This window comes from Colossoma macropomum, unplaced genomic scaffold, assembly GCF_904425465.1.
Source record: "Colossoma macropomum unplaced genomic scaffold, Colossoma_macropomum, whole genome shotgun sequence".
NCBI classification, from domain to species: domain Eukaryota; kingdom Metazoa; phylum Chordata; class Actinopteri; order Characiformes; family Serrasalmidae; genus Colossoma; species Colossoma macropomum.
This window is the reverse complement of record NW_023494799.1, coordinates 38876249-38901434: the sequence shown is the minus strand read 5'-3', so window position 1 is coordinate 38901434 and position 25186 is coordinate 38876249. Positions and strand designations below refer to the sequence as shown.

The 25186-nt window shown below is 40.0% G+C and overlaps 1 protein-coding gene across 1 annotated transcript in view; it reads right to left on the bottom strand.

Moving 5' to 3' along the window:
* Positions 1–25186, bottom strand: part of plekha7b (pleckstrin homology domain containing, family A member 7b) — a 166669-nt gene that overhangs the window by 77251 nt on the left and 64232 nt on the right. The window contains exon 4 of the mRNA XM_036587019.1: positions 3778–3861. Coding sequence (XP_036442912.1) covers positions 3778–3861 — 84 coding nt within the window. The remainder of the gene's footprint in view (positions 1–3777; positions 3862–25186) is intronic.

The window sequence follows — 25186 nt, the reverse complement described above, 5'->3', positions numbered from 1 at the left end:
AAGCTAGAGAAAAAAAAGGGTGGTATGGGGGTAAAAATAGCGTTCATGAGCACCCAGACAGAGTATCAGTGCTGCTGATAAGTTCTGTCACTTGATATTTCCCTGCTCACTTGGTATCTTGCTCCTCTGAAAAACAAAAGAATTCCATTCATAGAATAGATGTAAAATCTCTATGAAAGCTAATGGAAGTGGAAAGGCCAAATCTTAACTGGCTACCAATGGGACTCACACTAAGGCCTAATTTCAGTTCATGTGGATTTATTTGCACACCTTTGATTTACTGGATTTATCTGAAACACCTCTAATGCGATGAAAAACATTTATTTTATAGAGACTGAGCTGATAGTCACCACCTGTTCATTTCAAGTACAGCAACACAGAAGGTTAAACACGTAAACCTGAATACAAACACCTTCATCTTTTTTTTTGTCTAATTAAACCCTGTCAAAGGCACCCAAACCCAACTTCTAGCAGTGGCAAACCATGACTGTTAGTGCTAGGTCTTCGGTTTGGGGCCCAAATTGTCCAAACTTGGTTAAAAACAAGGAAAAACAGTTCTGTTATAATGCTACAATCTGCTATCCCTATGGGATTCTAGTTGTATATTAGCACTGGTAGTATATTAAACGTTTTTGTGGCCATTCTAGATCAAGCACAGACATCTGAAACTTATATTTCATGTCTTATTTGAAGCTTATAAAGCACACTTTAACATATATTTTTACCTTGGAGCAGTTTTACAGTGAGTTCTTCAGTTTAAGAGCCCTTGCAAAGAGCTGCTGCCTCTGTTTTCCATTTCTAACAACAGACTGAAATGCATTGGTGAGGATACCACTTGTATTCGCAGTGAGTGTCATATCTAGAAGGCTTAGAACAAAATTTCATCATCACAAACTTAGTCAAAGCAATTAGAAACCAATCCGTGATTGGTTGATTCCACTGGTGGCTCCTAATTATGTTAGTGGGTAACATTAGGCCTTCTGTCCAGTCCAGCAATGAGAAAGCTATCTTGGCTATATCAACCCACATACCACAGAGAAAAAAAATCTGATTACATCATTTTCCCCTGGGCATATTAAGAATTTAACCCTTTGTTTTTACCCAAAACTTAACAATGAAATCAGAATATTAACACTTGCACTGATTATATACAAGAAATATGACGATCGATAATATCATATAAAAACAAACTTTACAGGCTGAATTTTTTAACAGATTGTACAGAAATGTATTGTTTATTTTAAAGAAAACATTAGGGCTTCTCTGAAGGCCTAGAAGGCCATGTGGTTGACCCACTGACTTTAAGCACATAAAAAATAAAGCAAACAGAAGAAAGAAGCAAGACGTTATATTGGCTGACATTGATAATTATCAGAATATTTAGTTAAAACTGAAATCGTAAAAATTTCCCAATGCTCAAGTCCTAGTTCACATTGCCATCTCGCTTTCATATTAGCACATGGCTACCCGTGTGCTATAGCTAAGCCTTGAGACACACCTTCCACACACTGTGCTCCTAATGAGAGGCATCAATCAGGCCCTGGCAGCAGCGTTCGCCCGCCTGACTCCTGGCCGGGTAAAAAATGAGCTTTACGGACACGTGTGATATTCTTAAAAGTGCCCAACATTTTTAATCCATGACCTTCCGTTATTATGGCACTATTTCATTCAGTCTAGACGACTCTAGACACTTCTAAGGACACGGTATGAGGGAGAGCTGAATAAACAGATGGAAAGTTGTGGTGGGCCGTTGAACTTTGTTACATTTTTCACTCAGATTTACTTTTAGTAGCAAAGCAGGAGGAGGATATTAAGCATAAACAGCTAAACCGCTGAGCTTCCCCCCCCTTGGTTTTACAGAGTTATACAACAAAGCTGCCTCAGCAGGGAATGTCTGCGCTCCACAATACTCCACTGTGGTGATGCAAAAGACTCAGCTTAACTCAGAGGAAAGAAGAGGAGAGGAGAGAAGATAAAAGGTCAGGCTGGTGATATTTGTATGCAAATCTCTGAGTTTTAGTTTGTAGTTCTGGACAGTTTTGGACCAGCTGCAGTAGAACTCTGATATCCATTTGTTCTAAACCAGTGGTTCCCAATCATGGCCCTGGAGTTCTCTGCTCTAAACCACCTGCTTCCACTCAGGAAGGGCTTGTTAATTAGCTGTTACGTTGGATCAGAAGTGTTAGAGCAGGGAAAACACCAAACTGTACAGGGCAGACACACTCAGGGTCCTCGGCTGAGAACCACTGTTCTCAACTAAAGAATTTCCAGATACATGAAAATGCAGCCATTATTATTATCATTATCTTTATACACTCATGGCTGATTTATAGCTTCCAGCAAGCCTTGAGCCAAAGGCACATGTGAGTGGTAGCTGGGTCATAACCATAAATCCATTTACTATGATAAAGACACTGCATAACATAGACAATGGCTTTTAAAGAGAAATACAAACACTGTCCATCTGGGAAAGAGCTGATTTCAAATGCATATATGTAACTTGAACAGATAAATAATGTTCATTTGCAATAAAATGCACCTGATACTGTCATTCCTGTTATTAAAAATCAGCTCTGATCTGCTAATAGAGAGGAATGTTTCAATGCCTCTCTATTGCTCTTTAATATGTAAGAGTGCTGGAGTCTTAAAAGGCTTGTTGTATGGAAATCTGATTTTTCCTCACCTTCTTGAAATAAAAGTTTTATGTAGCCTGTAAACATTCACTTCCAATTCCATACAGTGAATATATGGAAAAACAGCATGTTTTTAATTAACTAGTTTTGTAATGTCAGAGAAAACAACACAAAGTAACAAATTAGCCAGTTTAATTTAAGGGATAAAAAGAGGCTAAAAAATAATTATGTAAAAATGAATGCTTTTGTTGTTTAAAAGCACATAAATATTTTAGTACAATAACAACAACTTGTTGAATATAGGCCCTAAAGAGCTAATCTTGATTGTATTATAGTTTCTTTAATTATTTACCAAATTAATTTATAAATGTATTATAATTATGATTATAAGTATATAATAAACACTGTATAAGGTGCACCTACCTCAATACAAACCAATTTTTTATCAGGTGCAGGTACCATATAGATGCACGTTATAGATATGTCACCGGGTTAAGAATAGTCTGCTAGCCAAAAATATTGGCCAACAGTGCTCCTGTGGTCAACTGACCAATGAATAAAGGGCTAACCTTGCACCTAGAGACTGACCTTCCTGCAGACTTTAGCTCCAACCCTAACAGACCCCATCTGATCCATCTAATTATTGCCTTAATAAGTATTTAATTAGCTGAATGAGGTGTGTTAGAGTTAGGGTTAGAGGTCAAACTGTCAGGAAAGTATCACCAGGTGGCGGTTTGGTGACCACTGTGCTGGAAGATGACATAAATTGTGCATTAATTATAGAGAAAGATGAGCTATAGCCTCTAACTATACACCTACAAGGTGGACCAACAGAGTAGGTGTGTCTAAAAAAGTGTTTAAAAAGCCCAGCAACACTGCTGCACCTGATACACTCGTACCAGCACCACATGAACTAACATGCCACTGCCATGTCGGTATCAACGCTGTGCTGAGGACAGTCCACCACCCAAATAATATCTAGTCTAGCAGTGGTGGTCGCTACACAGATCTAGCAACAGATGGGCTACAGTCAGCAACCTTATACCCACACAGTGCACATATATGGTAAATGCACCATATAAAATGCAAACATAATAGAAAAAAGCTAAGGGTGAAAAATAATAATGAAAGATGCAGCACTCACTGTTCCTGCAAGATGAAGTCTGTGTTTTCAGGAGATATCTGTCCTGTCACCGGATGCCTGAACGCTGTGCTCCTCTGGTTGTGGCTGGACACATGGAGAAAGAGAGAGACGAGAGAAGAGAGGGGTGAGCGAAATAACAATAAGAGAGAAAAAACAAATTGAGTAATCCATCATCAATCACAGCCCGTTTAATTTCAGCCCTTTGGCGCACGCTGTAGCTGGAGAAGCTGCATTCTACACCAAGTTTCAAGAGTTTGGGCGACTTTCCCAGCGGAGTGCAGAATGTGTAACGGGGCTGACGCCCTGGCCAAGCCCCTCATGCTATTTCACACAAACTGTGGGACTCAGCACAAAGCGCAGAACCAGCGTTATTGATTTCAATTACATGGGGTCATTCATCGCTTTAACTAGGCCATTAAAGCATCTTATTGTCAAAGGCTAGAATAAGACAAGGAGGGAGGGACGCTCTGCTGATGACAGTAGCGGGAAATAACACAAAAATATGCTCGCTGTGGTCTGCTCGGTCACTGTTCTCCACACTTTGTGTCAGACTGAAAGGGTCTTATTTCTATCGTATTTTTAGTAGTGATGAGCATTAGTAACAAGTTTACTGAGAATGTAGATTGAACTGCTCTACACCTCCTCGTTTCCACGCTCATTGTCCATTTTATCAGCTCCACTTACTATATAGGTGCACTTTGTAGTTCTACAGTTACAGACTGTAGTCCATCTGTTTCTCTGATGCTTTGTTAGGCCCCTTTTACTCTGTTCTTCAGTGGTCAGGACCCCCATGGACCCTCACAGTGCAGGTACTATTTGGGTGGTGGATCATTCTCAGCACTGCAGTAACACTGACGTGGTGTGTTAATGTGTGTTGTGCTGGCATGAGGGGATCAGACGCAGCAGTGCTGCTGGAGTGCTGCTAAACACTGTGTCCACTCACTGTCCACTCTATTAGACACTCCTACCTTGTCGCTCCACCTTGTAGATGTAAAGTCAGAGCTCATCTGCTGCTGCACAGTTTGTGTTGGTCATCCTCTAGACCTTCGTCAGTGGTCACAGGTCGCTGCCCACAGGACGCTGTTGGCTGGATATTTTTGGTTGGTGGACTATTCTCAGTCCAGCAGTGACACTGAGGTGTTTGAAAACTCCAGCAGCACTGCTGTGTCTGATCCACTCAGACCAGCGCAACACACACTAACACACCACCACCACGTCAGTGTTACTGCAGTGCTGAGAATGATCCACCACCCAAATAGTACCTGCTCTGTGAGGGTCCATGGGGGTCCTGACCACTGAAGAACAGGGTAAAAGGGGGCTAACAAAGTATCAGAGAAACAGATGGACTACAGTCTGTAACTGTAGAACTACAAAGTGCACCTATATAGTAAGTGGAGCTGATAAAATGGACAATGAGCGCAGAAACAAGGAGGTGGTCGCCTGATCGGTGTATATTGATATTATTAATAAAAAATAATATATTGGTCATTTATGTATCCTAAATGTGAGTTACGCGTTTCAGTAAGTTCTTAATGCACCACAGCAACTCCTCACTCCTAATCTTTACTGGACCTGGCTGAACGGTCAGGAACACTTGGAGTTTTATACAGATACACTGAGAAAAGCCTGAACATCTGGTTTCATGTATCCCCAGGGATGCCCAAATTGTAGACTTTTCTATATTATAACTCTATAAATCACTGCTAGCACCACTGACCGCCACCAAGGCCAAGGCCCGAACTATTTTTCACTTATAATTGGCCCAAAAACTTTCACTAGCCAGTACAGTATAAAATCCATATCTATCCTGCTTATACATTTCAGGTATGAATTTATTCCTGTACTGTGTGGCATGAAAATACAGATTTTAACATCACCTGTAGGCTTACTGGGTTTACCAGTACAAACAGGCCCATCACAATTATTACATAATTGCTGGACTGCAATTATTTCAGCTGACCACAGTTATTTTCCACAGTTGTTAACTTTCACAATCGGATGATTATGTCTCAACAAAGAGAAGATGAACTGGGTGCATTTTCATCCACTGAGGTGAGGCAAATACAGTTATATGTTTGAGCTCCCACAAATCCACATCCTCTATAGAGAACACACTTCTGCACACTGCAGTGCACAATTACTGTTTATTTGCTGAATATAACGTACTGAGGAAAAATAAAACATAAAATGCAGCACATTTTATTCTGTTTTTTTTGTTTTCCAAGTTGTTAAACTCAGCAAATAAACAAAAACTGTGCATGCCAAAACAGCAGTAAAAATGTCATATTGAAGTGTGTTCCCTGTAGAGGATGTGTTAACTGGCTTCCACCTGGAAAATCAATGAAACGTCATTTGACCGAGGGTGTTCAAACTTCTGCACACAGTTGTACATGTAAATAAAATAAAGCAGAAAACATTTACTAAGACATGTTATGAGTTTTATAAAAACTATAACACTGCTATAACATGTTTCGAGAGCAGCAGTGAGTGATGTTTGTTTATTTGAGCTCGAGCCCTTGGTATCAACAGCTAGGAGGCAAAATAGCTAATAAGACAATTTGGCCACTTTGGACTTTGATAGTTGCATACAATTTTTAAAAATAAACAATTAAATTGTTAAAGGGGAATTCCACCGATTTGTCAAAATTTCTGCATATTAACTGGTTAAATGAAAACAAACTTAGAGTCTTTTCTGCTCCATTCTAGAGAAACATAGCAAGTCATAAGTCATTGTTCATAATGTACATGCCATTGTGAGGCGAAATACTATTACTATAAATCTAATTATTTTTTCAGATTTCCATTATTTTTTCATCAGTATTACATATAAAAACTCAGACGACACGTGTAGGTTCACTGGCAGTTCTGGAGAGTAAAAAAGGCTAAATTTGTGTTGTTGACATTATGACGCCTGGATCAACACCACTGTTAAGAAAAGAGTCAGTAAGTGACTTTGTTTACACCTCAAAGACGGAATTATGCAGAAATTTTGAAAAATTGGTGGAATTCCCCTGCAATTAAATTATTTATATGGCAATTAATCATCAGCTAAAATTTCTTGATTGCCTCAGTTATTTCATTAAACACTCAATTAAAAAGTTATCAGTTAAAACTGATGACTATGAATATTTTAAATGATCCTACTGGTTTCTCTTACAGTGAGACTGTTACAGATCTTATCATTTTATCTTATCTTTCTACAATAAAGTGTTTTGGGGTCTTTAAAATGTTATGCATGGTTTGTTATTGTTCAAACATTTTAAGTAGTTTGACGTTTTTTTAAGACTCTGATTTGCCATCAAAATAGTCTGTAGATTATTCACCTACTAATGTAATGAATAGACCATAATCACAAAACACCTTTATTTGACCTCTGTGTTCTGTGCCTTTATGATTGGTTTAAACCCAGTCAGGTCTTTCTCTACAAGCAGTGAACTGTCACAGTGCTGAAACAGGCTCCACATTTTCTGGGTGTTATTATAACTTCACTGGCTCCAGGCTTTGACCCACAGATCTGCTTTCCAGAATGTGCGTTTTTTAGATCCTGCCAGAAGCAACACAACAAAACAAAACATGTAAACATACAGCTTCAGCAGGAGTGAACAGAAACGCCCGCAGGACTTCGGCCTAAGCAGTCGTAAATGAAGCAAGACAGCAAAGACACCCAGCTCTCACGGAGCGCCGAGAATTCAACAGCCTGCAGGAAGGAAATACTCCACCGCCTCCATCTCCGTGGAGACGGTGTCATCAAACACTCCCACTGGCACCGCACGGTCAAGTGTAGTGGTCTGTAAATAGTCATATCACACACAGAGGAATCTGAAGCACAGCGCTAACGCATACGGTATGTGGAACAGCCGAGTGAACATGAGCCTCAACCACATAACGCTGATAACGTCCTGTTAACTGCAGTTCAGCTCTCTTTTCATGCGTCACCAAGATTTCCTCCAAAAAAAGATAATCGCGGGGGGTTTGATGGATCGCCCGACATGAAGGCATTTACTCACAGTAGTGTTATCTTTCATGCAGCAATGCGATTCAGCAGAGACGGAATTAGACGATGCTGCAACAACAGGACAATCCTGCTCACTCTCCCGTGTAATGAGTTTACATGAAGATCGATATCTTTTGGCTCCAAATTAATAAAACAACTGACGTACAACCAAGCAATGAAGGAAAAAGTGAACAACTGAAACTCTTAAAAAATATCCTACAGAAAAACAGCAGCATGTTTCACAAAAAGGTTTTATGAGGATTCCTGTTAACAAGAGCTCATCATGGCTTTACAGTCATCTCAGCTGAGATAAACACTGAGGTAACCAGGCCAGTGAAGGCATGTAGTAGTAATACAGTGACACTAGACCTGTCATACTTATCACGTAATGCCTAATCGCAATTATTTGAGAGGATCGCAATTACTTCAGTTGACTGTGATTATTATCCACAGTTGCTAGATTTTAAAAGTGTGCCACGGTGTGCAAAATGTGAACTGGGTGTGCTGGGTTGAGGTAAATAAACATACCAAAACATAAACAAACCAATAAACAAACAAAACATAACTGGGTGCACTAATAGTTTAGAGGGCAGCATAAGTTTTGTTTGTTTGTTAGCTAATTCTAATGTTTTTAGTATTTATGCTCGCTGAATGATTATTTTTTCTGATTTTTTCTGATTCTGTGTAACTGCAGACATTTGGTTAAGATGGCAAATTAGTTAACTTGGCCACTTCAGACTAACTAGGCTTGTACTTGTAACAGTTTCATGCAATGAACAAAACAGGCAATTAAACTGTTGATCGCAATTATTTATGTAACATCTAATCACAAGCTAACATTTCATGACCATAACAGGCTTATGTGACACTATTCAACACAATGCAAAAACTGTGACCGTGCTATTACACGAGCCAACGTGCTATATTTTTCTTGTTTTATTATTACATTTTCTCTGTTGTCCACTTATGTATATGTTTTTAAATGACCATTTTCTAATCTCTATTTATCGCTTGGAATTAATCAGGCTGTTTTTGTTACTCTGACTAAGACCAAACTGTTCCGACTGACTGCCTTGAATTGTTCTAGTAGTCCAGACTGAAACACTCCTTAGAACTTCTGTGTGAGTGGACAAGACTAAACTGATACAGGCTGAAAAGGTGGATACACTACCATTCACAAGTTCAGAATCACATCATATTAATATACAGTGTTCTGAGATCAAACTTTCTGGCTTTCTGAGTCATTTCATAATCATTTATATCCCTGTTCATTATTCTGAATCTGTCTAAACGTTTTTATTTTTTTTAATTGCCATCTAAACTTACTACTAATTATTTGAAACCTGTGAAGTTGTCCAGGACTAATCTATTAGCACCATTTTACATAATGTTATTGCAACAAAATTGTTTTTATTTTTATTAAAAACACTGATTCCAGACTTTGGAACAGTGCTGTACAGTCGCATGGAAACGTTTGGGTGCCTTTGGTCAAATTATTAAGTAATTTTGTTGATTTTTTAAGTTAAAGTAAGTAAACATCATCTACAGCCCATGTGTCATCGGCCCGCAAAATTATTCTGATTTTCTGTTAATATTAGCCTGTTTCCTAATGCTCTGCACTAGAATCCCCAGCATGCACTGCAACATAATGTAGCCTAAAATATATGTGTGTGTGTGTGTGTGTGTGTGTGTGTGTGTTATTTATTTATTTTTTAATAAATCAGGTATTAACTTGTAATATTTGAAGGTTTATTACAAGTACCTATATTTTGCTGTTGATGTTTTTGTATATGGATTTATTTGATATTTTTGTTGACATTTTTTTAATATGGCCCTTTAATGGTCGAGTTCGACACCCCTGATCTATAGAGAACAGACTTCTGCACATTTTAATGCACAATTTTATTTAGCTGAATTTAACATTGAAAAAAAGTAAAATATAAAATGAGGCCTGTGTAAAAGTTGTGGCACATAATATAGTTTATGATTAGTTTCTTCCAACACGGTAAGCTTTAGCTTTATATGTTAATGCATTCTCCCTTAGAAAATAAGTGTTCAAAGTTTTGCATATGACTGTATAAGTAATTGTGCTGGATGTTAACAATTCAGCTGCTTTTGCAGCAAAACTAATCTTGTTTAAAATATCGTGAGAATCCTGAATTGTGAAGCCAGCATCAAAAATCAAACAGGATTCTGAGCTCAGTGTATATCCTGGTCACACTGCAGCCAAAATCCCAGCCTGAATGCAACAGCTCCATCATTGGCTTGTGGGAAATTGAACACTTGGGTGAGAGGCTCTTAATCACAATAGTGCTCAGGAGCCTCTGGTTCCCGTGCCTCCTCTCTCACGCATGGCCGGAGAGCAGACAGCAGCATCAGTCTCCCCCAGCATGCATTACACCTACACCTTCCATCCACACCAGGAGCAGCTTCTGCCCTGAGATCTGAATACAGTTCACAGCGCAGTCTTTCAGGACCTGAATCTCCACATAAACGTTACAGGCCTAAAGCTTCTGTGGGGCTTTTAATTTGATTATAGACAAATGAGAAGTATTGGGTAGCACACCACAGTACATCATTGTCCTCTTACACCAGCACTGCCACAATATACAATTAACCCCTGAAATGGAGTCCACCAGCAGGGCCAACGTTTTATTACTCACTTCTATAACCTAAAAATAGCTCAGCCAGTTTGCATTGAAGTCCCTGTAGATACTGAATAATAAGCCTTAATGTGTAATAAGCCTGGGATTTTAAGGGGTTAACTGGGTCTGAGCTACTTGGCCCTAGTTCATTTGTTAATGAGTTAATTTAGAGTCAATAGTTTTCTCAGAAAACCAGGAAATAAGGGCCACAAATACTAACTTGTTGCATTGCAATTGAGTTTAAGGCAAGTCAGAGTATATCAAGTATGTTTAATATTTGTGACTGGAATCTGTATGTAATCTAGAAGTTCTGGTAGGGGAAGAAATATGATGATATTAATTGTAATTGTGATAAATTACATTACATTACATTACAATGTGCTTTTCTGAGCATATGGATATCATCAGTACTTCAAGAAGATGGGTCTGACTGTATGTTTCATTACAAAAAGGGCATCATTAGGCCTGTTTGAAATGGACTTGCAGCACAGTGCAGCGCTGCTGTCGGAACAAAACCTCGTACCTCCAAAATGGTCACTTTACAGGAGAAGGAAAAAAACTACTTTACTTTTAATGTAAGTCAATGGAACCAGACTTTTTTCCAAGTCATTTTGGGCAATTTCTATTGGTCCCTTCATCATGAAATGTCCACACAATGTAAAGAACAACAGGTACTTTCAAATTATGTCAAAAACTGAAAAACATCAAAAATGGAGATACGAGGTAAACGGTGGAAAAGCAGCTCATCTCACCTTTTTCTCCTTCGTCTCGCTCTAATAATGAAGCTGAGAGCTGATCAGAGTTAATGATCTTCTCAGCGAAGCTCGTTCTGCTCGTTAGTTTGTGCTGATGATGAACGTGATTCATTCACGTGACGTTACTGAGTAGGATGTGCTCATGCGGGTCATTTCAGGACGCCGGTTCGTCACACTAATGACAGATTTGAATCACTTACCTAAACGAGTGTGAACCATCGTGTCAGAGAGATCGGATTTGAGCAAAGAAACGGATTTGAGCAATCAAACCTGACGTCGATGTGTTCAGTGGGAGAACACTGCAGTGATGACTGTGCATGGCCTCAGCAAAACTAATAGGCAAAGTCACATATATGGTTAATAATTAAGGCTTTATTCGTATACTACAGTAAGGTCGGTGGTCCTAAATTAATCCGTTTTGTTCAGGTTTTTTTTTCTCAGGATAAAATTCACGAATCAGTCAACATTTGACTTGAGTGTTGAGTCACTGACTCGAGTCCCTGTCTCTGGTTCCAACTTATAAAAACTAAATATCGTTGTGCATATTGTGTATCAAGACAGAATCGTGTATCAATAATGTATCGTGAGACTACTTTTTTTGCCTTATCTCGATGAACATGGGGGGTTACCAGCTCTGTTCCTGGAGGGCCACAGTCCAGCACAGTTTGGTGATTTCCTTGTTGACTCAACTCATCAGTGAGTTACCAGCTTAGTTGGTGTGTGAGAGTAGGCCTGAACGATTTGTGGAAAATATCTAATTGCAATTTTTCCTACTAACATTGCAACTACAATTTAAATTGTGATTTTTTATAAATTAAGATTCAGGCCTGTTTTATTTTGGCCAAGAAGACCAGAATATCCACATTTTCTGGCTCGACCCCTGAACACAGTGTGCCAAACTTCAAGTAAGTTGTGGCTGTGATGTCACAACACGTGGAGGTTTGGTTGCCTCTGATTGGTCTAACTTGCCTACAGGCAGCTCACAAACTCTTATTAGGTTCAGTTTCCCCTCTTAGAACTTAAACAACATTTCTGCTAATGTACACACAAAAATGGTTCTTCAAGGGTTCTTTAGTAAAGATAATGGTTCTATATAGAACCATAAACACTCAATGACTCACTTGCATGCATAAAAAGTTCTTTGCATGATGAAATGGTTCTTTAAATTTATGGACATTGTGTTGTATACGGTTCTATGTGAAAAGGGTTCTATCTAGCACCAAAATGTTCTTCTACTGTTTTAAGCTTGACATTGTAACGACAGCAGAACCCTTTTTGGTGCTGTATAGAACCATACCCAACACATTTTCCTTCAACCTGAGGAACAATTTCACCGTGCAAAGAACCATTTAAGCATGCAAATGGGTCTTTGAGTGTTCACGGTTCTATATTAAATGATTGTCTTTACTGAAGAACCATCTTTGTACCGTCTTAAATTGCGATTTTGACATAAAAGCGATTAATCTTTCAGCCCCATGTTAGAGCATGGACATCACCAAACTGTGCCAAAACCGGAACTGAAGACCCCCATAGTAGCGCATACTGTTCAAATCTGAATGGAACCTGTAAATACTCAGTCAATGCAAACCAACACTGCAAAAAAGCATCTGTCATATTTCCATGATTCTTTTCCTACTGGTCCCTGCAAACAGGAGCGCTTGTTTGGTTCAGTCGAGTTCAGCATGTGATCCACGTGGTGCTTAAATTTTTTGCCATAAAAACCGACAAAAATCAGTCAGAAGGAGTGAGATACCCAGTCATTTCATTAACCATTAAGGTTTTGAAAGTTGTGCAGCACATCGAAGGCTTTAAGGAATGTACTTTGGACAGGGTTACTGCAGACATAAACCCTGACAGTAGTCAAGATTAATCTGCAGGCATCCTGCTCTTCTATAGGTCACAGAATACATTAAACGAGAGCAGGACTGAAGGGTTGCGCCATCTCCACCCTCTCTGTCCTGAGCCTAGTTCCCAAAAGCAATATGTAATTTGCTGAACAGTGCTGGCCTTATACAACAGTTTTGGTCCTGTCCGCTGTTAATTAGGAATCTGCATTCTTTGCCCCCTTTTCTTTCGTGCCGCATTACTTCCGTACTATTTGTCACGGAATCCGCTGCTCTAACCCCCTCTGGATAAACAGAAACACACAGTGGTGCTGTTTGTTTTGCTAGGATGCAGGTTCCAAGGAAAAGTGCCTTGTTTTATTTGCAAGTCTGAGTATCACAGATTAAAATGAACTTGTAGCAGCTCGAGAGGTACTTCGTCTTCATTAGTGTCTCGGAAAATGTTTATCAATTAATGTTTCCAGTGGCAACTGGCAGATTCATTAGTAGATAATTCAGTATAAATATAGACATAAATACAGAGAGAATTTTTTTTTTTCACATCATGCAGGACATGCTTAATCAGTCATCACGGCCTCCACTCTGCTCTCCATCTGCACACGGTAATTTGGACTCCTTATTACCTGCAGGGATGCACAATATGTCCTTTGTATATCGTTATCGTGATATTGGCCTTTGCAGTGCTGAAGCTGTAGAAGCCTGCAATATGCAAATGAGCCCTCTAACTCATCACAATGTGTTCACTGTGTGCTGTCGGGTCTGAATGATATAAAATTTTGTGGCCAATATGATACCAATTAAAAACCAGCTAAAAAATTCTGACATCCAGTAATATCGAATACAATTTTCTACTAATATTTTGGATATTAAAAGCATATTTCAATGGTTTTAGTTAAACAGTGCTTTTTACTGACTGATATAATTGTCAGTCCTCAGTTGTCATATTTCTTAAACTTAAATATTTCTGCAAAATTATAAATATTACAGCGCTGAGGATGGAGCTACCCAGAATTCTTTGTGGTTTTTATTTCTGTTAATGACATCCAATTTTTAATTTATCATTAGTTCCCTTTGTAAAAAAGGTATTTTTTGTGTATTATAATGTCTATGGCCCAGTCCCATTTCTATTTTTTACCCCTACCCCTCGTTTTCGAGTGTCACTTTGCCACTTGGAACTGAGTTACAGGGTAGTGGTTGAAATCTTCCCTCTGAAATGGGACCCTCAAATAAAAAGAGCAGCACTTCATTAACAGCTACCAGCGCTGCTCTGTAGGCGACCCTGCCCGTCTGCAGTGACAGCAGAGGAGGGTAAAGTTCAGCTCCTCACTGCTGGGCTTTAGTTACATTTAGGGCATCATATGCCTTCAAAGAGGGGGGCAGTTATTTATTATCGCCCACCCCTAATTCTTCAGTGATATGAAGCTGAAGTCAGATATTGTCCAGCTTCTTGTTCGAATTTTCCCGTTCCACCTTAAATGGAGCAGCAGTTATATTCTGGCGCTTCAGGCATCAGAACTGCTGGACTATTTAAGGTGGAACGGGAAAGTTAGCTAGCTAGCTACCGAGATATTAGCGTACTATTAGTGAATTTTTATGCTTGTTATGAAGAAAAGAACCATAATATACTGAAACGATTAAACTAAGATAATACAATGGTTACCATAATTTTTTAGCTGAGAAAATTCTCACATTTGTGGGTTTTTTGGTCTCTTGTTCAGACATCTTACCGGTTTTTCTTTTATTCTCATATCACTCTGTTTGGAGTCTCTGAAAAACCTCTGTTTAGAGGGTCATGCAGCCCCAACACTTCACCCTACCCCTCTATCTCAACAAGAATCAGGACACCCTACCCCTAGACGTGAATGCGCAAAACGGAGGCCTAAGGGCTTAAGTGGTAGGGGTGAGGGGTGAAATGAGATTGGGCCTTACCGTCATGAATTAAGGTTTCATTTTATAGTAAGAAGAAAGCAACTATTAATCCCAGTGATCCCAGAAACAAAAAGTTATAATCATTACTAATTATCTTCCAATATTATCAGCCAACTGATTTAGATCGGTCAGGCTCTAGTGCGTCTATGCACATCCTGACCAATAACAGTTCCAGATCAGTGCTTCTGTGGGTGTTTTGATGAATCGAGGTATTCATGCAATCCAACAAAAGCAAATGATTTATGAATAATGTAGGCCAATAATGCCACCTTATTGACTCGCCAATATGCTGTAAGGCATATCACAACTGCACTATGTAGCATTCTAATCCCAGTACCAGTACTGTTTATACCATGAAGCCCTACTGCACAGAAACTTCACCAAGTCAAATACTTTGTCTGGACATCTGGACATTCACATTTAGATGATAGCCGATATTATCTGCACTGCTAAAACTTTTGGTCTCCTAATAAACAGTTATAGTAATTGATGGTTCTTTCAAACGTGCTATGAATGGTATTACTAAATCCCTGCCTTGCAGAAAGAACCCGCCAATCAGCAGGCGCTGGTTAAAGGTTACATAAACATGACGTCTATCATTAAACAGACGCACACTGACACATTACTCCAACTACAGGAGGCAGAGTCCATCACATGACTAGTGCATTCCAGCAGGATTTAGTAGTGAGGCCTAATGTTACCTGGTCATCAGACCCCTTCAGGCTGCTCTTTGCAATGCAGCGTCTTCTCAAGAGGGATGAGAAGTCGCATTTTAATACAACATAAAGATGAATGGGATTTTCCAAGGATATACATTTTTCTCTCACTGGTAAACAAGTATTGTACAAGTATGTTTATTAGTTCTGGGCACCAAAAACTTGCCCAAAGCTGGCTTTACACACTGAAACTTCAATGAAATGAAATGAAATTTTAATCTAGTTGCTTGAAACTTAAATGAAACAAATTTCATTTAACTTATAGTACATCATTCTGCAACAGCAGCTGCAAGTGTCTCAACTTCGTGAAGCCAGTTTCATGAAACAACCATGACAAAAGTCATCACTTTAAGTAATTTTTGCAGCCTTTATGGGACCGAGACTTCAAGTATGACCATGATGGCTGCTTAAACATGAAGTTTAAAAGGCTTAACATACATAGAACATTAAAGAGACATATAGATAGTAAAGATATATCCTAGCCAGAGAGATAGAAAGAACAGGGACAGCAGTGACAGCCTAAAAGAAAATAAACATGTTGCAAATGCTGCAACTAATTTGTAAAGTAATTGAAAGTGTTGCGTGCAACTTGATTGTTTCAGAATTGCTCAGTATAGCTGGCAAGTTGCATGGAAATTATGTCGCATGCAACATGTAAGTTGCATGAAAGTTTCACCATGTAAGGCCAGCCTAAAACGTGGTGATTGTGCTAATTATTCACCATAGGCTCATAAAGAATGACTAGCTTGACAGACACAGTTTCCAACAGATGGCTTCAGCATCCATTTAGAATGAAAAGCGCATTTACACACTGGTCACCTGCACGCAAAGACTTCCAGATGAGCTTCACTGAAGGAGCTGAGAAGGAAAGTCGTTCCCTTTCTAAATGTCAACTACAGGACACAGAGCAGATATAATCAAATGGCCTTTTAGAAATGCAATAAGATACTGCGTATCTGATTAAGTCCCTTTTCTGTGGCATTTTCCGCCTCGTATGAACACTTTCCTTGGCAATCAAGCAGAGCAAACAGAACTCGGCACAAGAATCATGCTTTGGTCACGAGCAACTGCCCTTGAGAAAAGTTAGTGTCGTGTTTATTTCCTTGTTTCTCATCACACTGCCTATTTTCTCAGCTGCGGAATTCCTCCCCCTGCCTGGCTGGCTGGAACGTGTTTACTCTGTTGATTTACATAGTCCCTCCTGCCGAGGGAGAACAATTGGCAAACTTCAGAGTCCAAGGTTCAGCCGGCGCGCCGTACCACCACAGCAAACAAGAAGCTGGTTGGTAATCGCTTAGCAAATGCACCAAACCACTACTTTTGGCAGGCTCTCGCCCCAGAGTGTTCCTGCCCTGCACAGAGACCTTCTGCCACACTACTAGACAAGAAACCTCCCAGCCTGAGTAAAGTTTCTGACACACAAAAATCAATTAAAGTTCTGAGCTTTGAGCCTTGAACCCTCTTTTTTGACCAGCTGCTCTGTCTTCTCTACCTGCACAGTCACCACAGCCTGCAAGCTGTCTCACCTCGCAGAGGAAGTGCCGTTTATCTACTTCCTCTGAGTCTCATTCTAGCACAGATCCTCCAGGCAGCAGCAGGAAGAAAAAGGAGCTCTCGCGGCACCTGTTATCCTCCCGGAGTGATGAGAGGCGTCGGGCACAAATCACTCCGATCTCCCGCGCTTCCCCCAGGAGCGGCTTGCCTGCAGTTTCACTCGCGGCAAAAGTATCTAACAGCCCATCAAAGATCTAACTCACTCTCTCTCACTCAGAACACGCCTCGTAGCTTTCAGATCCACCCCCTCCTCACTCTGACTCTCTCTCTCTCTCTCTCTCTCTCTCTCTCTATCCAAACTGCAGTGCTCCAGTGGGGAGGTCAGTCAGCAGAAACTCAATTGACCTCCTCCCACAAATGCATTCTTTCGCAGCTACTGTTGCGAGTTTTTGTCAGAATGTGGGGTAAAGTCACGTTTAACCTAACGAGAGACTCACGAGAAGATTTTTGTCATAACCTCTGTTAGAATAGACTGGATATTTTGTTTTTCCTGTAATTGAGCTAATGTTGTTATACAGGCAGTTTTGGGTTAATTACTAAAAAAAAATGCATTTCTAATTACATATCATACTGTAATGGGAATACTTACTCATTACTTTGTGGAAAAGGAGTCTCATTACTCATAGCACTACACTAACGTGTTGCAGTCTGACACCCATAATAATCTGTACAAACTGCAACGTACAAGTGAATAGGTGTGTCATATTTAAGCAATAGAACACAAGGGAAAGTGTGTTATCGCAAAATAACATCACAGCTTTCATTTGGTCGCAGACACGAGCCGAAGGCAGTGAACGTGGGATTTAATATGTTTTACTGTTCGCAGTTCCTTCACCAAATTATAGTTCCTTAACGAGCGGCTTGTTGCTGCGTCAGAGTAACGAGCTCCGCCCACTCGCTGCACAGCCGGCAGTTCGTTCTCCAGGTCCTTTTCAGTCGGCAGCTGTGACAGAAGAACAGCTAAACAACCTGGAATCAGCCAGAAATGAACCCAATACTATTCGCCAAAAGTGTAGTCTGATCTTCAGAGTCTGACCAAATCAGACTGAGCCATAAAACTGCCGCAATATCAAGTTTAGCTCAGTTTTGTCAGTTTTTGCCAGATCAGTATTAATGTTGTTTTGTTCCAGCCAGTCTGTAAAGCATCTTACAGCCCATTTAGTTTGGCGAATGGTGTTGGGTTCATTTCTGGCTGATTCCAGGTTGTTTAGCTGTTCTTCTTTCTCAGCTGCCGACTGAAAAGCTGCTCAGTGGTGATGAAAGTTTGGGAATTTAGTGTCGTCTCATCTTCAGAGTCTGACCAAATCGGCTGTCGGTCAAATGTGATCTTAAAAGTGTCCATTTTCTGCTTGTGGCAAAGTAAGAAGTAAAAACTTTAAAATGTCTTGAGCGTCTCCTACAGCTGTCACAGTCGTTGCTTAGCAACGGTATCTCAGCGGAGTGATACAGTGTTTGTGAAAAAAACGTGATGTTATGGTGAAATAACAGCACAGTTAGAACGCTGCTCAACCAATCAGCTTGCGTGGCCGGAACTCACTGTTGTATAATGTGTATAATATACATTTGTCCATTCACGTCCCTAGCCATAGCCAATTGACAGTACAATCGCGGGGTCCGGGGGGAGGGGGTGTAGGCAGATTGTCGCTTAAAAAATGCTTTCCCATGCTACCAGCACGCCATCTGAGTGTGTTTACACTGCACACAGAAGAAGGTGCAGACTGCAGGCTGCCTTACGCTGACAGACAGAGAATCCTCTTAATCAACATCCACAGTTTCTCCGATAACCCAGTTTAACACGGCAGGCTGTGGTAATACTACACCACTTGCTGCGCCTCCTTAAACCGGACAAAATAAACACACTTTCCGGGCGGAAACTTTGCTACCCTTGTTCCGGTATGGTTTGGTAGATTTTGTTGTAGGTTTAATAAAGTGCATGTTTACAGGCTATAAAGGCTTCTCAGCCACCCTAGATTCCCTCTCTCCCCTGTTCACGTTTGCTGGTAGCACACCTGAGCACAAATGACAAAAATACAGCAAGAATAGGGATCTATATAGAGGAAATTTATGATTTCTATTTATATTTTAAATGCATTGCACATAAATAATGTTGTTCTGTTAGAAACATTAGAGTGATGCAAGTAAGACAAACATATAACATCAGTAACTGTACTGTGAATACAAGAATTTATACCACACTAATTCATAACAGGAAAAAATAATCACTTTACAATTACTGACTGTAAAAAATGTTACTTGCATTACTGACTAATACAAGACATATGAGTAACACAAGTAACACCAATTTTATTAAATCAGTGACTTTAATATGATTAAAAGTATAGGAAAAAGTAACCACATTACTGGAACAAGTTACTTCGTTTGCGTTACCCGCAACAATATATGGTATCAAATTCTCTGTCCTCATTGCCAACATGTCTAGGTTAAATTAGTTACAACATTGGTAGCATTTTAAACTGGAAACCCATCCATAACAGACTTTATACTACACTTTTAAATTGGAAATCCATCCATAATAGATTACACATAAATAATTTGCATGTTTTGACAAGAGCTGCGTGCTGCAATTAATTTATTTCATTAAAGTTGAGTATTTATAAAGTTTGCCCAACCTCACAACAGTTGCTATGAAAGAACACACTTGGCGGTGAACATGTAAAGGTCAACTGAGGGACGATGTAATGGTTTCGTCTCTATATCCTCTACATCCCCCTCCATCTCTACCTTTGCTGTTCGTCTGGACTCGTCCCAGCACTAACACGCTGTCCTCTTACTGCACACCAACACACTTTCCACCTTACTGCACTCATTTGGTGCCCTCCCAAAAGGCCTGGGCTATTTTTATCATATTGAATTGTCAGACTTTCCTGGCATAGCCCACAGCTGACCATTTTCATTGTTATGCAAGCTTCCTGTGGAATAGATACCGGCATTTGAAACCATGTGAGGGGAAAAAACCCCGACTGAACTTTGTCAAGAACTCAAATTTGACACTAACAAACTGCTCGACGTCCCAGACTGACTTCCTGCTCACCTCCACTGTACGCAGTATAACAGGCAACAGAGGAATGTGTCTGCCTGCTGTTAGCGTTAACCACAACTTTGGTTGAAAACTAGACACGCCTGACACAAACACACATCTCCCAGACACCTTACTCATCACTTCACCTGCTATTGGTCAGCCTCTGTCTGGTAAACAGCTCGAGTGAGTGAGCTCATTGGTGCAGGAGAGATGACACCACGTGGTGCGCAGGCCGAGAGAGCAGGTGCTATTCATTCACCTCTAAAGTAAATATTGAACCTGATATCTAACCAAAAGGAGCAATGCACACAAACAGGACTACACTGGAGACTGTCTGAGCACATTTTTGTAATATAGTTTTTCAAACACAATCTCAACTCTGTAATAGCATTTTATAATATAGTTTCATTATATGAAATAAAAATGTGTCCATAAAGCTCTCAGATCACTTTCATAATGTTTCTCTCTACAGAATTACGGCACCTACGTAGGACAAAGTGCAACATGCGCCTGATACAGGAAAGCAGTCATATTAAGTACGCATGAGTGGCTTATGACAGAAATTGTCAATGGTCCATCATGAGCACATGGGAACTAGCATGCGCAATGCATTTAAACAGCTTTTAAACAAAGGACTCAGAGCTTTTAAACCAAGCATGAGAAACAGAAATGATGAAGCATCTACAGGAAACAGAAAACTGATATTGGATGCTGCTGCTCAACCATGTAATGTGGGTTACTCATTGTGCGACTATGTACACTTCCCCATTTTGATTTACAGCTACCGATTCAGCACTGTTCCACAACTGCTCTCAACAGTTATACTTTAACTCACTGTCTTAAAAATCAATATCTGGACTGTGTTGGTACAACAAATTTTGTGGCATAGCAGCTAAAGGTGGGTGATATGGTATAACATCACATAACATATATAACGTCACACTACTTTTACACAAATCACAGAAATTTGCAATAAAGAAACAGACAAAACGTACCAGATAAACAGCAGCGCCACATTTTACGCTGCTCTGAAAAACTTTTAACTTTTTAAGAAAGAAGAGAGAAAAATTAAACTGGTAAAATACATTAACAAAATAGCACTAGCAATTCCCCAGTCATTAAACAGGACTCACAAGCCACCCGGCTTTTCTTTCGATTCGATACCAAGAAATACCAAAACTAATAATTCGATACCAATACAATACTGAAACCTTAAAAAGGGGGAATTCTTTCGAACCTTTCAAGAAGTGAACATTCAAAATGATGCGTGACAGTCTTTGCATAATAATAAAGAAATAAACTGCCAAATAAACTACTTAGGGAAATACCTCCAAACGACCTGCCATTATACAGCATTCACTGTGTCTGACGTTGCTGTCTTCAGCTAAATTCTGATGTGTAGTTAAATGAGCGCAAATCACGTCAACAAACTGCGGAATCCAGGACTCTCTACCGAGAATAGTAGTAAGTAGTGGCACAAATCAGAGGGTATAAACATCCCTTTGGAGTGGGTTATTTGTTTCGCCTATTCAGAATCTGCACTTAGTAGCTGTTTGGATCCTGTGTGGAGAAGAAGCTGATTATTATGGATCGTATTAAACAGAACCATAAAAACTCATTTTAGTGCCATCATGAGTTGTAGTATGAAATCTAACTGTATTCGCTCTGGAGTTGTACATCTTACAAACCCTGTGTTGAAAAAAATAAAGAATAATATTGTGACGCTCCTAATTTACTGTATTTAAAAAGTAGTTGATATGCGTGACAACACTGGTAGCTTTGTAGGGTTTACCACCTGCAGGGAAACACTGGAAATAATGGAACAATATGAGCTGCTTGTTACTATGCAGTTGCTATACACTGACTGATGCTGTTATGACGTAATATATTCATGACAATATCATATCTTCATATTGCTCTCTTCAAACAGCAGGTATTTAATGTGCTAATCTTTTTCCAACCTTCAGTTCAGTTGTCATCTCTTGAATATAAAGCAGTCCTGTTGTGATTTCTGGTATAAACCAACCACACCAACCACCAACCAACACCAAAGTTTTACTAATTCCACCAGTAGGGACTGCTCTTTTCCCGCTGGTAGCAGGAGGCACTTCTTCCACCACATGAGGCCACTTTCTCATTATCAGGCTATAATGTGTTGCTGAATGACATCATCGCACTGCCCCTGCTGAGTGAGGGGTCCCTCCCGGGGGACAGAGCCTCTTTGTGGGACAACCACACATGGCTTGGAAAATACCCCCCCCCGCCAACCTTCTGGTTCCAACCAGCAGCATGAGCACACAGTTCACGTCTCCAGCATGAAGGCACTTGGCACACAATGGCCTCGTCTGGCCAAAACACATCCTTCAGAAGGTGGAGTGCCAGTCCTGAAAGCCCTAGTACCATAGACCTACATCTTACCGGGACAGCGACAGAGTCCACACACACAAGGGCTATGTCAGGTTGCCCAGTTCATTACACAGCACATTTCCTTGAAGAGCCACAAACCTCCGGGCCACAAAGCACTGCAGGGCAAAGAAGTACATAAGCAGAAAGCTAATTAAAGTGCAGTGAAAGGAGCCGGAGTCTCAGGACAGAAAGGAAAGATTCTGCTGGACACAAACTGGAGTGGGTTACTTTTTGTTACCCAGCTGCTCTCTCTGCAAAACAGGCCTAGTGACACACTTTCTGATGAGAATGAGGCCTCAAGTATACTAATGCTATATTTACACGCCGTTAAAAAAAACATTGTTTCTTGCCATATAGCAGAATCGGAGTAATCAGCCACAGTACATGACCTACGGCGGCATGCAGCCATGTAAACGCTGCCACGGTGATAACTGTGAGATAAGATGTAATGATTACAAGAACAGTTGCATTCCTGCTTGTGCCCACTACTATGATTGGTTAGCCACTAACTAGTACAACCCTGTTTCCAAAAAAGTTGAGATGCTGATAAAAATGTAAATAAGAAAATAGTACATATACAATGTGTCAAATGTTGAAACTGAGAAATTTTGTTGTTTTTTGAGAAACATATGCCCACTTTGAATTTGATGTCAGCAACATGTTTCAAAAAAGTTGGGACGGGGGCAACAAAACACTGGTAAAGTTGTGTAAAGCTACAAAAAAAAAAAACACATGGTGGTTGATTGGCAACAGGTCAGCAACATGATTGAGTATAAGAGCGGCTGAGAGTATAAGAGTATCCCAGAGAGGCTGAGTCTTTCAGAAGTAAAGATGAGGAGGGGTTCACCACTCTGTGAAAGACTGCACGATCAAATAGTGCAACAATTCAAGAATAACGTTTCTCAACATAAAACAGCAAAGAACCTACAGTACATTATATCATTAAAAGATTCAGAGAATCTAGGGAAATCTCTGTATGCAAAGGACAAGGCCAAAAAACAATACTGGCAGGTCATGACCTGCTTTGGTCCCTCAGGCAGCGCTATATTAAAAACAGACATGGTTCTACAGTGGAAATCACTGTCTGTGAAAACAGTTTGCTGCTGCATCCACAAATTCAAGTTAACACTGTACGATTCCGAAAGGAAACCGTATATAAACAAGATCCAGAAATGCTGCCACCTTCTCTGGGCCAAGCTCATTTAACATGGACTTGGGAAAAGTCTCCTGTGGTCTGACAAATCAAAATTTGAAATTCTTTTTGGAAATCACGGACACTGCGTCCTCCGTGCTACAGCCCACCAAGATTGTTATCAGTGCACAGTTCTAAAAGCCAGTATTCATGATGGTATAGGGGGGCATTAGTGCACATGACATGGGTGACTGCCACATCTGTAAAGGCACCATTAATGCTGAACAATATATACATGTTTTGGCAACATATGCTGCCATCTAGACTACGTCTTTTTCAGGGAGGCTTTGCTTATTTCAGCAAGACAATGTCAAACAACATTCTGTACGTGTTTCAACAGCATGACTCCACAGTAAAAGAGTACAGGTGCTAAACTGGCCTTCCTGCAGTCCAGACCTGTCACCCACTGAAAACACCTGGTGCTCTATTAAACGAAAAATACAAGAAAGGGGACCCCAAAATGTAGAGCAGCTGAAATCCTATATCAAGCAAGAACAGGAAAATATTTCACCTTCAAAACTACAGCCGTGTCTCCTCAGTTCCCAAACGCTCACAGAGTGTTGTTAAAGAAGAGGTGATGCAGCACAGTGGTAAACAGGCCCCTGTTTCAACGTTTTTGAAACATGTTGCTGGCATCAAATTCAAAATGGGCAGATATTTTTCAAAAAGCAATCAAATTCTCAGTTTCAACATTTGCTATGTTGTCTTTGCACTATTTTGAATGAATATAGGATTTCAATGATTAGCATATCCTACGTTTTTGGAAACAAGGTTGCAGTCAGCCACTACTCTAGAAAGTATTTCAAGCCTGTTCTTCATTTTACACTATGTAAGCTTTGGGAATTTGGAAACCGCTCTGGTAGTAAATGCAGGCAACTTAAAGAAGAGCAATTTTTAACACTGGTTGTGCTTCAGACCTCTTCCACAAGTGGATGAATTTGATGATTGTGAGCACATTGAAAGAGTATTTAACGAGAACTCTGTTAAAACTTGGTGAAGGATGTGTCTTCCGAGGATATACGTCTACTATTGGCGTCATATCTTCATTAGTATAAAGCTGACTTAGCATTTTGGACCAAAACATAGAGCTGGACCTTCTTTTTGAGCCAGCGCATGCAACATTAATGTGGAAAGATATATGACATTACTTTTTCAGGCTTTACAGGGTGACTTGCAGCACATTTCAGCATGTTTTATTGCTCCTGACTAAGGCTACTTCTTTCAATTTGAACAAAAACATCATACATCAAGCAGCTTTAAGTTTGGGTTTTGTTGTACATGACTGTACAATAAATTTAAATTTGGAACATCCGGTATGTTCATCTGTCATCTTA